The 19,620-nt window shown below is 44.8% G+C and overlaps 1 protein-coding gene across 1 annotated transcript in view; it reads left to right on the forward strand.

Annotated features, from left to right (window-relative positions):
- The window catches only part of UST (uronyl 2-sulfotransferase), a 169,080-nt gene extending 151,953 nt beyond the window's left edge, over positions 1-17,127 (forward strand). The window contains exons 8-9 of the mRNA XM_086461093.1: positions 10,996-11,275; positions 17,064-17,127. Coding sequence (XP_086317219.1) covers positions 10,996-11,275; positions 17,064-17,127 — 344 coding nt within the window. The remainder of the gene's footprint in view (positions 1-10,995; positions 11,276-17,063) is intronic.
- The last annotated feature ends 2,493 nt before the right edge of the window (positions 17,128-19,620 follow it).

Raw genomic sequence — 19,620 nt, forward strand, 5'->3', positions numbered from 1 at the left:
AGCTTTGATAGGAAAAGAATTCTGATAAATAGACCTCTGAGTTTGGAAAAGAGGCAACTGAAGTGCGATATGCTAGAAAGAAAAAACGAACCATGCAAAGAGATTGAATGCAAAATTATTAGTCTCAATTTCTCAGGAAGAATCAGTTTTTAAAAGTTTAAAATAGACATAAAGGGTTGGGTGGTTTTAATTGCGGTTTGGTGTTTTTAAACCAACAAATAACTATAGTTTGGAATGCCCTGCAACACAGCATGCTGATGACCAAAACTGTGGTAGGATTGCAAAACAGCTGCATTCATGGAGAAGTTCATTGTGTCATTTCATTTAATAGCCATCCATGCAGCTTCTGGCTCGAGGAGTGCATGGCTGCTGAGCACCAGAAGCTGTGAGACAGCACTGGGGGAAGACACGGTCTGTGCCTCTGCCACTCCTCCTCCAAGCATCCACTACTGGCCACCATTCAAATACTCTGTATAGTGACTAAGTGGAGTTTTCATCTGATCCATTGTGCCTGTAATATGCATTACGTCTGTATTTCGTGTGTGTTAAATTTCCTAGAGATGAGTGTGACAGGTTTGCCCACGCCTGACAGCAGCCATTTACTGTCCTGGCTCTGGATGGGTTTGAGCTAACTTTCTCTATAGCAGCCTATATAGTGCTGGGTTTTGGATTTGTGGCTAAAACGAAGCTGACAACACACCAGTATTTTGGCTGTTGCTGAGCAGAGCTCATACAGCGTCATGGCCTTCTCTGCTACTTGCTCTGCCCCCTCAGTCAGTAGGCTGGGGAGGGGCAAGAGATTGGGAGGGGAGACAGCCAGGACAGCTGACCCAAGTTGGTCAAAGGGATAGTCCATACCATATAACGTCATGCTTAGCAAGAAAAGCAGGGATGGAGGAGGAAGAATGGGGATTTTGGCTTCCAAGATGACTATTGCTCAGAGACTGGCTGGGCATTGGTTTGTCTGTGGGAAGTGGTGAGGAATTTCCTTTGCATCACTTTATTTTTTCCCCATGTGTGAAACTGTCATTGTCTCTGCCCGTGAGTTTTCTCGTTTTCGTTCTTCCTTTTCTCTCCCTCATCCCGTTGTGGAGCAGAGGAAGTGAGCCAGCAGCCACATGGGTGCTGGGCCGCTGGCTGGGGTCAACTCACCACAAAAGGATTTCTCTCTTTATCTTGATGCAACTCTTAACATTGTATGTCTTGTGAACAATGTTGGGGGCCTTTATTTTGCTACTCCTGACGATCACAATGTAGAAAATTGCAATGTTCTTCAACCAAAGTCTGGTTTGTTGCAGGTTTAGTGTTCTTTTTAGTAACCTCGCTCCCCCCCCCCAAAATTGATTTTTCTTGAAGAGCTCTTCCTAATTGCTGTCACGTCCTTCCTGGTTTCTGTCCTGTTTTGTCCTCATTCAGAGGTGTTAATGTTTACGTGTGCCCATAAATACTGAAAAGTAGAAAAATGGAAAAAGACAGCAGGTCATTTTATCTCCTGTTTTCTTGAGCACAAGGGAAAGTTTTGTGCAGTATAACCTTGAAGCACGGTACTCATTATGTCAGGGCTAGTATTGTCATTAAATCAAAACAGTGCAGTCAATCTGGCAACTTTGATATTAGCCAGTCTCTCTTAACACTGGAATGAAACTACTGATTGAAACACTGCAGACGTAAGACAATTTGCAGGACTAAGTGCAAGAGCAGTGGCTTTTCATACCCTGTAAATCTCCCGTTCTGATTCATGGGTGTTTTCACATTACTCAGCTAATTCCTTTAACCTGCTGTAGGGAGAAGCCCATGTATCTCTTCCTTGTCAGCACAGTAGTGCTAAATGCAACTTGAATTAAAAAGGATCGTTGAGCAAACTGTTTCCTTAACGGATTGCTCTTGGTGCTGAAGCACAAGTAAGAATGGTCAAGGTGTGCTGGAGTCAATCACATAAGTCACTGAAGACAAGTAAGAGGTATTATGGGGGAGGCTGTCCTTGCTACTGGCTGGTGCAGATGCCCAGGGTGCATAGGGAGGCCTTCATCTGCAAAGATCTTGGCCTCGTTAGTATGTGCCAGAAATACCATTTCACCTCTCCTTCAGAAGGAGAATCTACTGCCTGGAATACAGAGCAAGTACATACATGTATAAATCTCAGTGGTGTTTGAACAGCATCTAAGCACCTAAAAATGTCCTATGTTCATTTATATTAATCCAAGCCGATTAAAACCACACTTCTCCTTGAATTGGGGCTTGCTTCCTAGAACTCTCAGACATATAAATAATTGCTAGGGGAAGTCTCCTGCCACAGCTCACCAAGACAGTACATCCTGTGATACAGCCTCTGAGGTAGCTCACCTCACCCAAGCGCTTCGGTGCTCAGAATCAAAGGGTCACGCCAGACAGAGACGTTTTCTTCTACCTTTTTCAAGTCCTCATCCCTCACCTGTGCCTGTGCTGCTAAAGAAGTGCCGAGGTTGGCATGAAGAGCCACTGTGTCTCTGTGTAACCTCTGCAACAGCATCTGCCTCAGAGGTTCCAGGGAGGGGTACGACCTCTCAACTTGCAGCGAACCCCAAGTGTCCCAAGTTCCCCCGTGCAGGCTCTGTTACAGAGACAGCAAAAAGCCCAGGTGTGAATTCACCTTGACTTGGATTTAATGACTTTCTGGAAATCCAGCAGGAGCCTCAGTCACTGTGAAGTCCTCAGGTAGCTAAATGTTTCGCTTATCTGTCTATCAGACTCTTCAAGGTCTGCTAGGTACATAGAAATTTCTGTCTTTTTATGAGTGAGAATGCTCGCCCTTCACGTGAGCTTGTTAGTGCAGGCATGAAGGGGAGCAGTGGGTCACCTGGGGATTCCTGGAAGGAGGAAAGATGCGTTCTTGTTTCTGGTTCATAGTAACCTCAGGGGACGTGAAGACTGTGGCAGCCTTAGTGCTTAGCCCTGTTGGGACATTATACTTTGCCTTCTAGCCTGAACGGTAGAGTATCAAGACGTTCCCTCTCCAGAAAAAGCATGGGGTGAGAATTGCATTAGCCACACTAGGAGATTACTCTCCTCTCCCAGGGCTTCCAGTTAATATAATTCCCCTCCTTTTTAGTTTTTTCTCTTGCTGAAACAAGTCTGCCTGTGTTAAACAACAGACCCTTTTCCTCGGTTTTGGCCAGAGGAGGAAGCCTTTGTCCCGATACCCTGGCAGCTGGCCAAGGCAGTCGGGCTGTGGGCCAGGAGGGGGTGAACTTGAAAGGAACAGTGTGTTGTTTCTGCTCTGGTAGCATTCTTCCTTCTTCACCAGTGCCTCAGCCCCTGGCTGCCTTCAGTCGCTCATTATACACAAAAGAACCTAAGGGCAAAAAGAGAGAATTTTCTCTTGACCGCCTGTAACTTGCAATAATAAGAAATAAAGCAATTTCAGGGCTTTCAGTTTTCTGTGTGCAGACATAGTTGGGACAAAATCTTAGAACTGGCAACTTTCTCACAAGGCAGAAGAGAACTGATAGCTTTTTTTTTTCTTTATCCATTTTAATAGCAGCTTTCATACTGTAATGTACATCTTCCAGTCCTGTGTACCCCATCAGTAGTGGCTTTACCTTGGCAGTGCATAAATTTTATTATTGGCCATTACTTTAGTCCTAGTTAGTATTTTTGCTTTCATTTCTCATTTCAGTAGTTATTCTTACATAAAGCAGTAAGCTGTTACCTGTATGCTCTAGGAAGACAGGAAGAGGCAGCACTTAGAATTAATGTTTTTTTAAGGCCGTGTTCTCAAACTTTTTTTAAAAAATGTAGTGTTACTTCACATTCCTGCCAGGTCTGATATTGCAGGGTGATGACCACTAGGTTTGAGCAGCCAGTGACTGGAAAAGGTAGCAAATTAGGTGTTCAGACATCTTCCAAAAATGACACTCACACTGAGGTATCTCAAGGCACTGACAAAAAGGCTTTTGCAAGTGGTGCTCCTGACTTGGAAGCTGACGTGTGCAAGACGTTTGGAACTTGCATCTATAAAAGATTTAAACGGACTGTGGGGTTGTTCAGCTTGGCTTCCTGTGTGCTACAGGCCACGCAGTTTCTCCTGCTTCTGCACAGAGATGAGTAACTAGAGTCGGTTAAGTTATCCAGCGTTGATGTAAAAATATCAAGTGATAGCAAATCAACTCTTTTTGTTTTGTTCTAGTGATTAATCACCTTCACCACTTTAAAAAGCTGTGCCTTACTTCCAGTCCGTATTTCTCTGGTTTCTGCTTCCAGCCCTTCACTATCCATAGTTTTCTCACCGTGAAAATACACAGATGCTGTAAACAAGTCACCTCTCAATCTTCTTTTTTTTGGTAAGCTGACTAGAATGAATTTATCATGTGTTTCTAAAGTGTCCCTTCCAACCCCAGTATTTATTCTGAGGCTGTTTTCATACCTTGATTTAGGATGTGGTTACAAAATTGGATGCTATATGCTAGTGTTGCACTCCTCAGTACTATATATTGAAATAAAGACACCTCCACCTTGCTCCATCCCTCTTAGACATTTTAAGCTTGCACAGCATGTCTCTTCCATCGCTTCCTTTTTGTGGACAAAAGTCACGGATAGCAGCCCATTGTGACTCAAAGCACAGAGAGGAGGTGCCTGCTCTAGGTTCTCAAGTCCCTGGCTGTATCTCTGCAGATTTTCTGCATAACATACCTGTGGTGAAGCTTTTCCTGCTCGTGAGCTCTGATGAAATTTGTCTTGATCTCTGCAACTTTCTCTTCTCTCTGCAAAAAAGTAATAATGTTAGTATCTGCGTAACTTGCTATGCAACACTGTTCACAAGCAATCTGTAAGAACCTACTTTTAAATTGTGGTTTTGTCGGATCCAGATTTGACTGGATCCATTCAATACTTAGACAGCTATAAAAGATACATTAGAAATTGCATGTGAACTGCAACCATAGCAATTCTTTCGACAACTTGAACTAGAGAATCCTGGCATTTCCTCTGCAGATGACTTTGGTTTTGGCATCTCCAACTCTGTCTAGTTCAACCTAGAAGTTGCTTAACAGCAGTAAAAGTACCTGACCACATTCTCATAAGAATCTGCCTTTTCGCTCTACCAATATGGGTTAATTTGTAGCTTTTTTTTTTTCCTTCTGTGTTAACTTACTTTAGCTGGGAATGCAACATTAAAATACACCGATAAAGGAGTCTCTTAGAAGATCCTGTTGAGATTTGTTACCTGATCATGTGACATACAACACACTTCCAGGCTGGGGCAGCAGCAGAGGCAGTGGGTGGTACAGGAGGGTGTCCCATGCAGCTGGAAATCCACGTTGTTGGATCCCCAGCTCTGAACTGGTAGCAGCAAGGCATAAGACTGTGAAGTTTCCAAGAAGAGAGTTGGTGGTTTCATGATAAATACTTCCTGGCTGGAGAAGAGACCTCAAAGAATGGTAGCTGTTTACGAAGTATGGAGAAAGTTATATATTTGCATTGCTGAGTGTGTTGTAAGGCAAGTGTTTCATTATAGTGATATAATGCCTTTAATAGCTTAAGTAGTATTTCAGAGCACTGTTGGACACATATCATTGTTACATTGTCCATTTGACAGCCAGACCAGTGCAGTGTTGACTGCAATATATTCCCAATATATGTTACTTGCGTACTGTAGGAAAATTATTCTTTTGTTATTTTAAGCCTTATGGGCCCAAGATACTTCTTACATTTATCACTAGTTATTCTTTTTTTCTTCCTTGTTCTGATTTTGAGCCATGCCTCCTTGGCGTTTACATCCTTGAGCATTAGTAGTTGTTTGATTACGTGTATTTCAGATTACCTCTGTGAGCTGTTCCTGGCTAATCTCTGTTTTGGCATCCCTCCATTATTTTTCTTTGCCAGGTTATCATTCTCTGAGCTGCCTGCATTTTGTCGATGTTAATCATAGAATCATAGAATGGTTTGGGGACCTCAAAGATCACCTAGTTCCAACCCCCCTGCCATGGCAGGGACACCTCCTGCTAGACCAGGTTGCTCAAAGCTCCATCCAACCAGGTCTTGAACACTGCGAGGGGTGGAGAATCTACAACTTCCCTAGGCAAGCTGCTCCACTGTCTTACCACCCTCAGGGGGTAGTCTAAACCTGCCCTCTCCCAGCTTCCAACCATTACCCTTCATCCTATCGCTGCAGGCCCCTGTTAAAAGTCCCTCCCCAGCCTTCCTGCAGGCCCCTATAAGGTCTCCCTGGAGCCTTCTCTTTGCCAGGCTGAACAAGCCCATCTCTCTCAGCCTGTCCTCGTAGGAAAGGTGTTCCAACCCTCTGACTGTCTTGGTAGCCCTCCTCTGGACTCGCCCCAACAGCTCCATGTCTTTCTTGTGCTGGGGGCTCCAGAGCTGGATGCAGCACTCCAGGTGGGGTCTCACGAGGGCAGAGCAGAGGGGGAGAATCACCTCCCTCGACCTGCTGGCCACACAGCTTTTGATGCAGCCCAGGATGCAATTGGCTTTCTGGGCTGCAAGCGCACATTGCCGGGCCATGTTCATCTTCTCATCCACCAGCAGCCGCAAGTCCTTCTCCTCAGGACTGCTCTCAATCCACTCATTGCCCAGCCTGTATTTGCACTTGGGGTTGCCCTGAGCCAGGTGCAGGACCTTGCACTTGGCCCTGTTAAACTTCATGAGGTTTGCACAGGCCCACCTCTCCAGCCTGTCAAGGTCCCTCTGGATGGCCTCCCTTCCCTCCGGCATGTCGAGCTCACCACGTAACTTGGCATCATTGGCAAATGTTAATGTTAATAATGAAATTATATTTGGTTAACGGCGACATTATTCTTCCTTCTGGTTTCCTTATTCGTTGTAGTGGTAAGAAAGAAAAAAGAGCATTGCTGTAACTGTCTCACCTAGCTCAGTCTCTGTCAGTAGCAGCCATCGTTTTGCAGTGTCCGTGCTAATTACAGTCTGGTGTATTTACTTCCAAGATCCCTGTTTGATAAATAGTATGTCTGATTTGCCTAGGATTGCAGGTCTCTGGAGGTCTGGCCATTTCCATGACCCCTGGAGAGCTGTTCTTTCAGAGGGATCTGTATCTGACCTTTAGGAGACAGGACTTTGCTGTGTGCCAGTGGCCTAGAGTACTCCTAATCCCCTGGAGTTAGGAATTGTTCCATGTCATCAAAGCAGCACAATAATTCAGGACAGAAATGCTAAAACAAAGCCAAGCGTTGCTAGTGAGCCTGGCATAACTGTCCTCAGTATGCACACGAGTGCCTAATCTTTATCCATATGTTGTTAAAACTTACACTTGATTTTGTCAATGTGACTAACTGAGAAAAGAGTAAACTAGCAGTAAGGAGGTTAATAATTGGGATTCATAGTATTTCAGACAGACAAAGCGAGTAGATGCTATGGGACAAATTACCACTTGATTTTTCATCAACTTTGGTTTTTAATACACTTTCTCCCGGTTGATGACTCTGTTAGGTTTTCTCCACCATCCCTGCTTTCCTTTAGAAACATGAGCCAACACAAGGCACTCGGTTGTGCGCTACGGCCATGGTGCACCATCGTTCCTCCTGTCTGGGACCTGCCCCGGGCCCAGCACGCTCCTGAGCAGTAGCAGCGCTGCGGCCATCAGAAGGATGGCATGCCAGCCAAACACACCGGCATCTCATCTGTTCTCCCAAAACCATCCTTTCCCAGATATCCTTCCAGAGCCCAGCTAAAAATTTCAAGTTTGAAAAGCAGATCAATTGTGCCAGCAAATTTTCTGCTGAGCCGCAGTTAGATATTCGGGGGGGGAGATCATTTCTAGCATAGCCATCAGAGCTGTGTGTTAGCACCGCAGCGATTGTTTGAGTGGCATATCAAGCAGAGGCCCTCGCCGATTCGTACGTCACATCTAACCGCAGTGACATACGTTTATTTCCTTTTAAAACTGTGGAGAAGTAGGTTTGTGCTGCAGCTCAGCTGCGTGCGATTGAAACGCGGGGCCTCCCTGTGTAGTTCCAGGAAATGAATTTGCTGTATCTGTGGCGGCCATCGTGTTCGCACAGCCGTGGAGCAGCAGAGCTCGGCGTGGGGTGTTTCCCACCGCGAGCGTTAGCCGCGCCAGCCCGTGGTTACGCTTGCCTGCACTGGCCCCAGCCTGGCTCACCTCTCCCCGACGGATCCCCGAGGGCGCTGGGCTCCCTGCGGCTTCGTCCAGGAGCAGCGGACCAGTGCTGGGGAGCAAGCCTCTGCGTTGCACCCGCCGAAACGACAGGGTGCTCGCTAGAGAAAGCGTCACTCCGAAACTCTCTTTGGAGGTGGAGAATGCCTTTAGGATCATTTTGTCTAAATATGGCAATACAAGGTTTTTTGAGCCACAAAGTATAGAAGTCACTTTTCCCTATGGTTTGGATTGCTGCAGTGAGTAATGCCGATTTCTGAGAAGGAGAGGAGAGGAAGGGAAGGGAAGGGAGAGGAAGGCAGAGGAAAGTAATAGTAAATAGTCATCACCTGGTAACCCACAAGAATTTAATTTTCTTCATCCATATCTGCATATCAATTTAGTCTTAATTCAAGGCATGAGCAGGCTGCACTGGGAGGTTGGGTTACTGTATAGTACGTTCTTTTTAGTAGTTGAAAAGAATGCCAGAGCAAACACAGTTTTAAAAAAAATAACCCTAAAAAGTAAATGGTGTAGTTTGTTGCCCTCCATATGGTTAGCTGTCTCAAAGGTCGTAAAATGGGGGACCTTTGGTGGGACAGCTGGGTTTATGTAGCATACGCAGATTGTTATTTTGGCTTTGAGCCAGACATACCTAATTTTTCCATTTTGCTTCTATGATGAGGAGAGGTGGTTAAGGTGACTTCAAGGGGCAGCTCTGCGATTTCATTCATATTTGTATTAAAGAGCCTTTTAAGAGTATTTAAGATGAGAAACCAGTCTAAATAAAATCCAAGTGCAAAAAGAAAGCAAAGTTCGCTTGTTTTATCAAAAGGCTGAGCCTGCAGCCAGGCACAGCCGCAACTCCTGCCATCTGACAGCCGGCACCTCACAGCCATTTATGCACCACAGTTACTGATGATTATACTGCGAGGCGAACCAACGGGAGCTGGAAAATCTACATTGCTCCTGTAGCCTTCCAGAGCGTGGGTGTTTCTATCTGTAGGTATGTATACATCTATAGACGTAGATGTGTGCATAGAGCCAAGGATTGCACACATCCAGGAATCCCCTGTGCCATGACTACTGCAAATTCAGGAGTGTATTTTGCTGCTTTCTCGCTGCCCGCCACGAGGGTGGCATACAGCACCTGGCTGCTTTCACAGATGGGGGTGCCGGCGGCTGCTCCCTGCCTGGCACACCACCAGTAAATTCCCCTTTGGCTGGTCCTGCCCCACACTGCCCGCCCCCCTTCCAAGAAAACAGTCTAGTGCTTCTCACCTTGTCATCCTTGGCAGCGCTCCTGGACTGAACACAAGTGCCTCTCTCTGCTGGGAGGAGCAGCCACCAAAGGGAGCTGGAGCTGTAAGAAGTGGCTTTTCCCGCTTAGAGTCCTGGAGGGACCGTATAAGTAAAGAGCTTTTTCCAGCGAGGTAAATGGAGTTTTCTGTGACAGAAATAACCTATGTAAAATAAAAATGGAGTTGGCAAGCAGTATAAAGGCTTAAGCTTAATAAATTCAGTGTTTAGTAGTGTATATTTGCTGCTGAGTTTGTAAAGAAAACCAGACTGCAAAGCTGGCGGGAGCTACCAACTATGCATCAGAAAGAGGAATGTCTTGAAGTGCTCAGTAATCATAAGGCAGCAGTTGCCTTCTCACCCAAGGACAGATGGAGTACAACGTCCTTCCTGGAGTATATTCATCTAATACCCAGGTAAATTCTGAGGCTATTACAGTCATTTCAAAGGGCATCACGTTCTCTCAGTAATGCATGAGGCTTACTGGATTGGAGCGCTGAGCTTTCAGAAATCATAATTATAGAAGCTTGTACTTCATCAGTATAACATTCATCTCCACTTCTCCTAAAGAAAGTTGCAGTTGTTAGAGGGGGTACAGTGATGCTACAGGTCAGTACGTCCAGCTCTTTCTGTTCTCTTCTTCACAGTTGACTTTCGGTTACATTTGTGTCGTGGAGGAAAAGAAAATACTTAGGATGCTTTGGCAGCCTGTTGTTTTCTGCCATCTGGGAGAAAACAGCAAAATGATTGCTTTGAGAAATTGTTTTACACCACGTTCAAATACATTAATCTCCAATGGTAGAATAATCTATTGACAGAGGAGGCAAAGAGGCCATTCAATATTTTTGTTAGTAACTCTAATTCTTTATCAGCAAAAAAGGTGTTTTATTTCAGTTTGCCAAAGCAAAAGTTGTCATGTGAAGAAAAACATACTGAAATCTTCCAGCCTGAGGGCATGACAGGAAGATGAGTCTAGTTTGATTAACAGGTATAATAGGACAAGAAAGTCAACAGGCACATTTGGTCTTGAGGCATCATGTGGTGATGCCAACAATGCTTCGGTGCTAGCCTGAGGTGGATGCAGGCTGATAAATACCTGTTCAGATTTGAACAATAATAAAGCACAACTGAGACATGATGTAGTTTGCCACATAGGAAATAATTGGTTAGTTCAGCTCAGCTGTGTGCTGGATCTGTACTTCACATGCATCAGGCAAAATTTCCAAAGCTAGGCAGGATTATGCGTTTCTCTACGTGTAGTTTATGCTCATAACTGGTATGACCTAATTTGCATTTTCAGATAACCATTGCCAGTTAAGATCCTCGGTGACTGCACACAATGGCAAATGCCATATATGAACTAGCCATATTTAAACATGCAAGTCTAACTTCAAACATCTATATTTTTTCATCTCTTGTTAAAAGTAAATCCATTATTAAGGAGACAGATGGAGCTCCTTTGTGTCAGTGATACAGTAGGGCCATGCCTTAATCTTTTTGAAAAAAAACAAAACAAAACAAAACAACATTTTAGGTCTGGTCTCATTAATCAGCACCCACCATGTTGCTTGTTTGTTTGGTTTTTTTTGCAGAACATAGGAAACTTGGCAATCTGACTGTGACAGTGAAAAAGACCGTCCCCTCTCCAGAAGCAATACAGATTCTCTACCAACGCATGAGATACGAATATGAGTTTTATTACTATGTCAAAGAACAGTTCCACCTGCTAAAGCGCAAGTTTGGACTGAAGTCTCATGTCAGGAAACCACGTCCCAGACCCGAGTTCTTCATTCCTTCTCCCCTGGAAACAGAGGAACCGATAGACGATGAGGAAGAAGATGATGAAAAGTGGCTAGAGGATATCTATAAAAGGTGATGGATGGAAGAGCTATCCTTTCTCTTCTGGTGACCCTTCCAGCTTTCTTAAGATTTTTTTAATTATTATTAAAAGTAATTCCTTAAGGAACTGAGTTAATGTGCAGCAGCATTTGAAATGCAATGAAAGAGACCACTCCCACAAGCTGGGGCCATCGGGAGATACCTGGTTTTGCAGGTTTGATTCATTATACGGTGTTGGCTCTATAGCATCCTTGCTATAGCATAGTTCAGGAGAGAAGTATCTACTGTCTATCACAAAATAACTACACAGCAGTCCTCTGGGAACCTGCAAAATGTAAAAGAATAGATTAGGCGGTCTTGAAAAGTAAATTTTACAGCCTCTCATCTCTTTCTTCAGAAATGAGTCTTTATTGTGTAACACTGCGGCATTAACTACCGGCAATGTGAACTATGGGCAGTGAGCCATTTGGGAAGAGTGCCTCTTTCTGCCCTGAGCACCCTGGTGTCCCAGTGGTGCAGTCAGAGCTGTTGTTGTGTCTGTGCACATCCAAGGATAACAGGCTCAGCAAGGGCCCAGATAACGGCTTCTGAATTACCCTGTGCAGGAGGAGCGAAGCTGCTCTTCTGGCATATTAATATTAGTGGACAGAAGGCAAGTTACGGGAACCAGATGTTTTTGGTAAACCCTTCTAGTTCATAGAGTGGAAAAAGTTACCAGGTCAGTGAATGGCAACAACAGTCAAAAAGTGCAAGGCAGGGGTGCCTAAACGGTAGAATTTTGTTTCTGCAGTGGAGTACATTTCTTTTAGACTCTGAATGAACAGGTGCAGCATGCAGTTTTTTTATCTTCAGGAAGGGTATTTGTAGATTTTTATTCTTCTTATGGGTCACAAATCCAAAGAGATACAGAAAAAGTCACTCATTAAAAAACTTAGATGATCTGGAACTCCTGTTAGGCGTGACTGGTATTTCTGTGATCGCAGAATTTAGTTGTTCACATCTGAAGCTGAACACAGCTGCCCCACCATGTTGGGTGGGGCATGGCTAGAAGTAAATTTTACAATATGGACGTATACAACTTCTCTAGTTTAAATATTTCAGAATGATAAAACAAAGAAAAGAAGGTATGCTCTGTGAAACCAAAGCCGATTCACTGATATGTTGTTAAGAGAGTCACTGCGAAAGTTGCCCTTGTTAATCACAACAAGTACGATCAGCAAAGGCTAGAAAGGGGATGGGTGGAGGCTGGGAAGGGAAAGGGGAATAGCTCCAATATGTGACATGCCATTGTTTTTAAGGTGGGTGTCCCCGGGGTTCCCTGTGATGTGCGAGCTTGCTGGCTACTCGGCAGCCTGGCTGCCAGGGCTGGTGGTGCAGAAGTGACAGACCTGCAGGCAGCAATGGGCAGAGCTGTTTGGCCACCTGCTCCATAGCAGAACAGGGGGGATCTGTGGGTCCTGATGAGGCCTTGGCCTCTTGTGCACTGTTGTTGCCAGAGAAAGCTGGACTGGTAGAGGATAATAGCAATAAACACCTGTCCTAGAGCACAGGAAAGAAGCAGGGCTGAGGAGCTGCAGCTCCTTGCCAAGTTGAGTCCCAGTAACACTTCAGGGGCGATGCACCTCTGTCTAACTCGTGTCTTTCCTCAAACATCTACCAGGCGGTTTTTGCCTCCTGTTCTGCAGCTGCCTCCGCAGCGTGTCTGCCATCTGCAAGGTCACACTTCGGTTTGCAATAACAAGCAAAAGTTATTTTGTGATGGACGAGGCATATAAACCCAGGCTAAGCTCTAATGTGCTTTCCGAGGGTTTCCCCTTCCGTGAGCTTGCTGAGAGCCAATAAACGTTACGGCCCATCTTCATCACCAGTCAATCTTTACTGTACCTACATGCAGAGAATGAAAACGAAGTATGCGTAATCATGTTAAGACAAGATGATAACTTACAGGAAATATTGTGTAGAAGATTCTGTTCTCATTATTAACATTCCAGGTTGGTGGTAGTGATGCACTACCGTGGGGGAGCACGTTAAAGAAAGCTGAAAATGGCACAGATAACAACTAACGTATTAGCTAAAATATGGGTCTGCTGCATTGTATATTTTAAGTGGTTTCTATGAAATTACATTGAAAGAGTAATGATTAGTTTACACACTGTGGAGCTGTTATATTTTGGAAAGAAAATTAATATTCTCACCTTTCTGAAATTCTGTTTGAATCCTTTTTGCCAATGTTCTAACAGAATAATCAGTCACTTAACACTTTCGCCCTTCCTGCAAGTTCACTGCCGCTTACCATAAAGTCTGTTTTTATCTGTTTGTTGAATGGTATCTTCAGCCATCACTACTTATAACCTAAATACAAAACCTGTTTAATGATTTACTCGCTAGGTTTTAATGTTGTTGTATTTTTCGTAACAACCAACCTGGCCTCTCCTCCTAGAATGGTACTTCATAAATTTATCTGGCACATAGCATCTGGGGGTCCTGGTCCTACAGTCTATTTGTCTGTCATGAAATATATTTTACTTAATTGTTGAAAGGTACATTTTAAGCTGGTTAATCTTTGACTTATTTATTGAAACTTTTCAGCACATTCCAAATTCTAAGTTGCTCAGGAAGAAATTGATTTAAATGATTATATTTTGGTCTGATGAATATTTCTTATTCCAAAAAAACATCATTGTTTGTAAGCCTTTAGCCCACGGTAGCTTTGTAGGAAGTGCCATGCATGTACTTGTAAATCTTTGTGGGGGGAAAAAGGTGGATGCTTGACATTTATGAAAATAAGAAAACATATGTGTACATTAGCTTAGCTATAAATGAAAGCAACATATGTTTTGAGGTGAAATATTCTTTAACTTATTCACTACCATCTCCTGAAATATAAATAAGCCATATGACTCTTTATTTTTCAGTCCAGCGATGTTTAAAAATAAAACTTGTACGTACATTTCTTCCTAGCGCCATAGTCCACTTGCTTACGCTAGTTTTCTTGCCTGGGTGCAGCAGCTGTGGGTTGCACCAAGCAGAACAGGGTTGGGTATGGCAGTTCATCATCCGAAAGTCACGCTTCAGCAGCGCGACTGGGGCAGGTTGTTCCTGGGTTATTCTATGTCACAAACTGTCGGGAGGTGGGAGAGTGAATGCAGAGTTATTTCGCTCCGTCGAGGTGTGCAGCAAGTACCCTGAAGTACATTGTCTCATGTGCTTTGTGGCTGCTAAGTAGAAAGAAGTTTTATCCAGGAGAGAAACAGCTTGGTCCCCATACACTGCATTTTACTGGACGTGGTATTTGATGGCCAGGCGTAAAAGCTCCAGTAGTCCAGAGTGATGTTGTAATGTAAGTGAAACAACAGTGCTTTCACACTAAAGAGAGAAACAACCATTGTTAAAATGCAGCGTTGTGGAAAAAATAAATTTTAAAATAAGTCTCAAGTGACAGTGACAAACGGTGAAGTTTTTGTTCTTGTTTAATTTACTTCCACGTAAATGGTGCTGATGATGCAAGGCTAAGTCTGAGTATCTAAACTGTTCCCTACTTACATGTAGAGAAGTAGCTCGGCAGAACTGAAGGTATGTGAAACTGATGGTGTTATTTGAAGCATTCAGATTTCTTTGCGTTTCTTTATCATTGGACCTTTGATGAATTGTTTGTATGTTGTAATATGGAATGGTACATAGTATCATAAAGACACAACCAAACCCACAAATTTTAAACACTGGAGAACAGATCTGTGGATTCCATCCATTGAGTTCTTTCTCCTTTCAATACTTGATGTAATAAACATACTTAATGTAAAGGTAGATTTTTTGACTAACAAAGGAAACCACACTGCATGCCAACTTGGGTCCTCTTGCCAAATGAAAAAATATCATCCACCAAAGAATAAAACTCTACATCCTCTTGAAAAATAAAGGTCTGTAATTCCCAGTTAAGGGTAATGGTACTCTGATCTTCCCTCCATTTTAAGAAAGGGAACATCTGTGGCGTTAGACCATAGCCCAGAACAACACAGCAGCATTTTTGAGCGCTAGAATACTGTAATACAATACCACAGCATTCCTTCTGTTTTATTTTTAAGGAATCGGCCTTTATTGCAAGGAGTTCAGCAAACATATAAAACACTGTTGATCAATCTGCTTGCATGAGCCAAGACCAAAGAAAAGAACTGGGCGTTGTTAAATACAGACCTCCGTACACAGACTCTGTGGGAAAAACAAGGAAGGTGTTACCAAGCCTTGGAAGTGCCTGTCTAGTGGTGTTGGAATCACCAGAACCACTTTGGGATCTGTCCCAAGGGAGTGTTTGCAAAGTCAGGCTCTGCTTTGGTGCCCACAGGTATGGTGGGGAGGGTGCTGGAAGGCAGCTCCATGAGAAACGGCCGTTGGGGAGTGAAAAAATCCCCTTCAAAATGTTAGAAATGGATGGAAGGGATCTTATTTTGAAGGTCGAAAGTTAAGTCTCAACCAGCATAACTCAGTTGCTGATGCCTCACAGCTGAAAAACTGTCATGCATTTTCTTCAGTTTCCCCAGAAATGGCATTGTGTGCCAAGCTGCAGCATGAGGGGAACTTCAGAGCTCAGTTGTAAGCTTTAGAAAATAGGTGTGTATAGTGGAAGCACCAGCACACCATAACGGTTGTGTGCCAGCACCGACGTCTGACTCTGTCATACTAGAAGAGCCTGAAGGTGAGGCGGAAGGTTGTCCTGGGGCCAACAGGGGATGGGGAAGGGGGAGGTTTTCTGCATATACATATTTGGCGTTTCAGACACCATAAGATGGTAACATTTGACCAGTGGTATATTTGAATGTGGATTTTGAATATAAACATGTGGATTTCCTTTTCTGAGTATGTAAAGGAAGAATGCAGGCGTGGTAGGAGTGTGCTTTATGCAAACTTTTGCCATCCTTCCGTTCCCTTCTTTGGATCTGATGGGCGAAGAAAGCTGTCGGCAAAGAGATCTGCTACACCACAAGGGAATCGGTGCTGTGAAAAGTAGAGAATAGCAGGAATACATGGAGGTGATGCTGCTCAGGGTTAAGAATAATGGTCTAAACACTAGGATGATACAGAGCACCCAACAGAAGTTGTTACAGAAACGGCTCGCTCTCTTTATGGCTTTGGCTCATCTGCAAAACCTGAGACCGTGCTTCAAAATCAAATGCCGCTTCAGATTTGTGATTTGTATTGTTAGCATTTTGGGGGTTTTTTTCTGTGCACTTCCAAATTGCCACTCCGCCTCAGGAACCTGGCAGAGTGTAAGCACGCTGCCTACACCTGTATCTGATGTGCAGGAGCTGATCTGAGACACAGGTTTGATCCTTCAGCAAACCTCTCTCCAGGTTGAGTGCAAGTAATGAGCTGAGTGAAACAAATTCTTCGCGGCACAGTAATGCTGCTAATGAGCCGAGTAATATTTAGTTACTGTGCCATGAGGGAAAGTATTCCTGCAGTTTTCCAGTTTACCAGACCAGGATGATATGGAAGACTTTAGATAACCTCAGGGCTCACGGGAGCGTTGTCAGGTAGCAAAGGCCAATTGCGTCTCCCAGTTTTGAACTCGTGACCAATCTCCAGTTTGGGTGCAGGAAAGAAGGTTCCCAAGATCATGCTGGCGAGATGTGCTAGAAGAAGTGGCCTCGCTGAAGAGCTGTAAGCCTTTCGCATCTTCACTTTCTCCATTTGTTTGTATTTGAACAAACCGTAGGCCATATTTGGTGTATTTCCCAAGGTCAATCTGTCTAGGTTATTTCTTCACTAACCATGTTGTCTGAGCATCTTGGAAAATGATTAATATCTTTATCCTTTTGATCCACAGTGGAGGTAAGGAAATGCTGTTACCCCCATTTCCTACATTGGGAATGGATACAGGAAGTGGGTAAGTGGTATTCCCAATGTCACACAGGAAGGTTGTGAAAAAGCACTGATTACAATTTAGCCAAGTGTCTTAATCCTTGAACTTTCTTTCCTGCTCTTAAGATTTTAGAAGGCAAAACAAAGTACCATGGAAAGTTTTAGCAACATGGAGTCATCTCCCCTTATCTTTTCCTTAAAACCACAGACTTTTCAGGTAACTGCCTAAATATGAATGACTTTTTAGTCCTTCAGGAGACCATTTATGTCCTTTTCGGACAAAGACTACTTCCTAGTCTTACCTGTTTAGTTGCATAACGACCACCTGCAGAAATGGCACGGCTGTAAGGTGGCTTTGTGTTTGTGATCCTGTAGCAGTAAGATAGCTAAGCAGATGGATGGGTCCCATCTTTTAGCCATTTGCAAGAATATGGTCGCATTTTCTCCTGCAATATGCGGTGCTTGTAGCCTTCCTGAGCCCACCGTGCAGGTGTCAGCCTTGTTCCTGCTCCAGGTCTAGTTTCTGCTCTGAGTATTAGGGCGAGTCCCGGCCTGTCTCTGTTGAAATAGCTGAGGCTTAGTAATGCCAAATCCGTCCCCTTTGGCTTTGGGCCGGGAGACTGAAATGCGCTGGCAGGTGAGCGCATCAGGGTGCAAAGAAGTCTTTGCAGTGTCAGTCCTCCGACGTGAGCAGAGACACTCGGTTTCAGCAGCAGCCCTGGAGTCTGAGCGGGGCAGGGGAAACGGAGCCAGTTTCTCAGTCGTAGTTAGCTGGTGGGCATTTCTGCCAAATCTCCCTTGGACAAGTTTGCGCTAGTCCTGTCAGCACTTGCTGTGGGAAAAACCTTTCTTCCTGCACTTCTTGGGACAGAAAGCTGGCAAGGAGAGCCTGGCAGCACCTCTCTTCCAAGGAGATTGGAGGGATCCAGGGGAGATGTCAGGGTGCAGGGGAGGGAGGGCAGCAGCCTCCTGCCTGCCCCATGGGGGGCTGAGCTCTGGACTGTTTCTCACCACACACAGGCAAGGACGGTGCTAATAGAGGACAGTGTTGCTCCTTGAAGCATGAAAGCCCAGCTCCTCACAATGGGGTTTCTTGTCAGAAACTGCTGTGAAAACTCCCTGGAGTCTTTACATAATTGTAGCTTTCCAGCAGGTTTTGCCCCCAAGAATGTGATTTGGCCCATCAGTGTTGGCTGGAAACTGAGCTTTCTAGTGACTCCACAATCCAGCCCTTGTCAGTCACGCCACTTGGGTCCGTGCATGGGGCTCTTTGTGATAAACCTCACTGGAATTTGGAAAACGTTCAGCAAATTTGACCTCTACTTTGTCTTATAAATATCACAGTGTCAAGCAGCATCGCGCATGTCTTATCACTCCAAAACTGGGAGAAGGAGATGGAAGATGTGGTCAGCGCTGAATTTCCAAAGCAGTATCTTTTGAGTCAAAGGAAAAAAGCTTTTTGCTTCTCAGAAAGAAAAGAGAATGTATTCTTTTTGCCTGGGAGAAGGGGGCTCTTAAACTTACTCTGGTCCCTCATGGGCATATACAGGTCACCCCAAAGGAGCCTAAAGCATTTTTGTCTTTGGTAGGTAGAGCACCATGGGAGCCAGCTCCTGCAAGGAAGGCAAGATGAGACCCAAACCATTTCTCTGTTCTCACCACGGGAAAGGGAATGGAGGCGTCGGCAAAACCTTGGCCAAGAACAGCTCTGACCAAAGTTAAGAGCTTCTAACTTCTCTGCAAAATAGATAGAAAAGGGCAAAATAGATAGCAAAGCTTATTGGAGCAATCCAGGGAAAACGCATTTAGCCGCAGGTCAGCATCTTTTAAGAAAGCTGCTATTCCTTGCTAACATGAGGAACTTGAAAAACGTTTGTGGTCCCGCAGTGCCCCCTCCTCGGCCCCCCTCGCTGCTGCTGCCGGGGCTGTGGCGGCCGTGCTGGTGCTGTCGCAGGCGGCAGAGGAGGACGCAGAGGCATGGCTGCCTTGGGAGCCCCCACAGCTGGGAGCCCGGCTTGCTGCCGAATCGCTGTGTGGCCCGGCCTAATTGCTTAAAGCTTTCCTTTTCCCCTCACCGCAAAGGCTGGAGTGTAGTATTTATCTACTCTGCAAAACTTTTATGAGAATTGGTATGGTTTTGCAGAATTCCTGATTAACGGGGATCACAATAGCTGCGGTGGAGCCAGACTTCGCAAACCCAAACGCCTGCGCTGTTTGCCGTATTTACGCACAGTCTCTGCAGGCAGGAATTGTGCTACTCTGCCTCCCACCGATCCCAGAGGCAAGACCGCTTAAAATCCAGCTGAGGTGCCCCTGCCCAGCGTGTCCCAGGCACTTTGGCCTCCACCTCCACCCTCCTGTGTCAGTCCCAGGCTCAGAAAGGAGCCCAGGCACCACTGGAAGGCAGCTGAATGTTGCGCTCTCAACCACGCAGGGACTTTGCACTAGGTTATATTCCTCCGGAAACAAAACAGAGGCATTGAGAATTTCCCTGGGGAAATTTTCCATGGGGAAAACCTCTT

Source organism: Leptosomus discolor, chromosome 2 (genome assembly GCF_034619465.1).
Source record: "Leptosomus discolor isolate bLepDis1 chromosome 2, bLepDis1.hap2, whole genome shotgun sequence".
In the NCBI taxonomy this organism is placed as follows: Eukaryota; Metazoa; Chordata; class Aves; order Leptosomiformes; family Leptosomidae; genus Leptosomus; species Leptosomus discolor.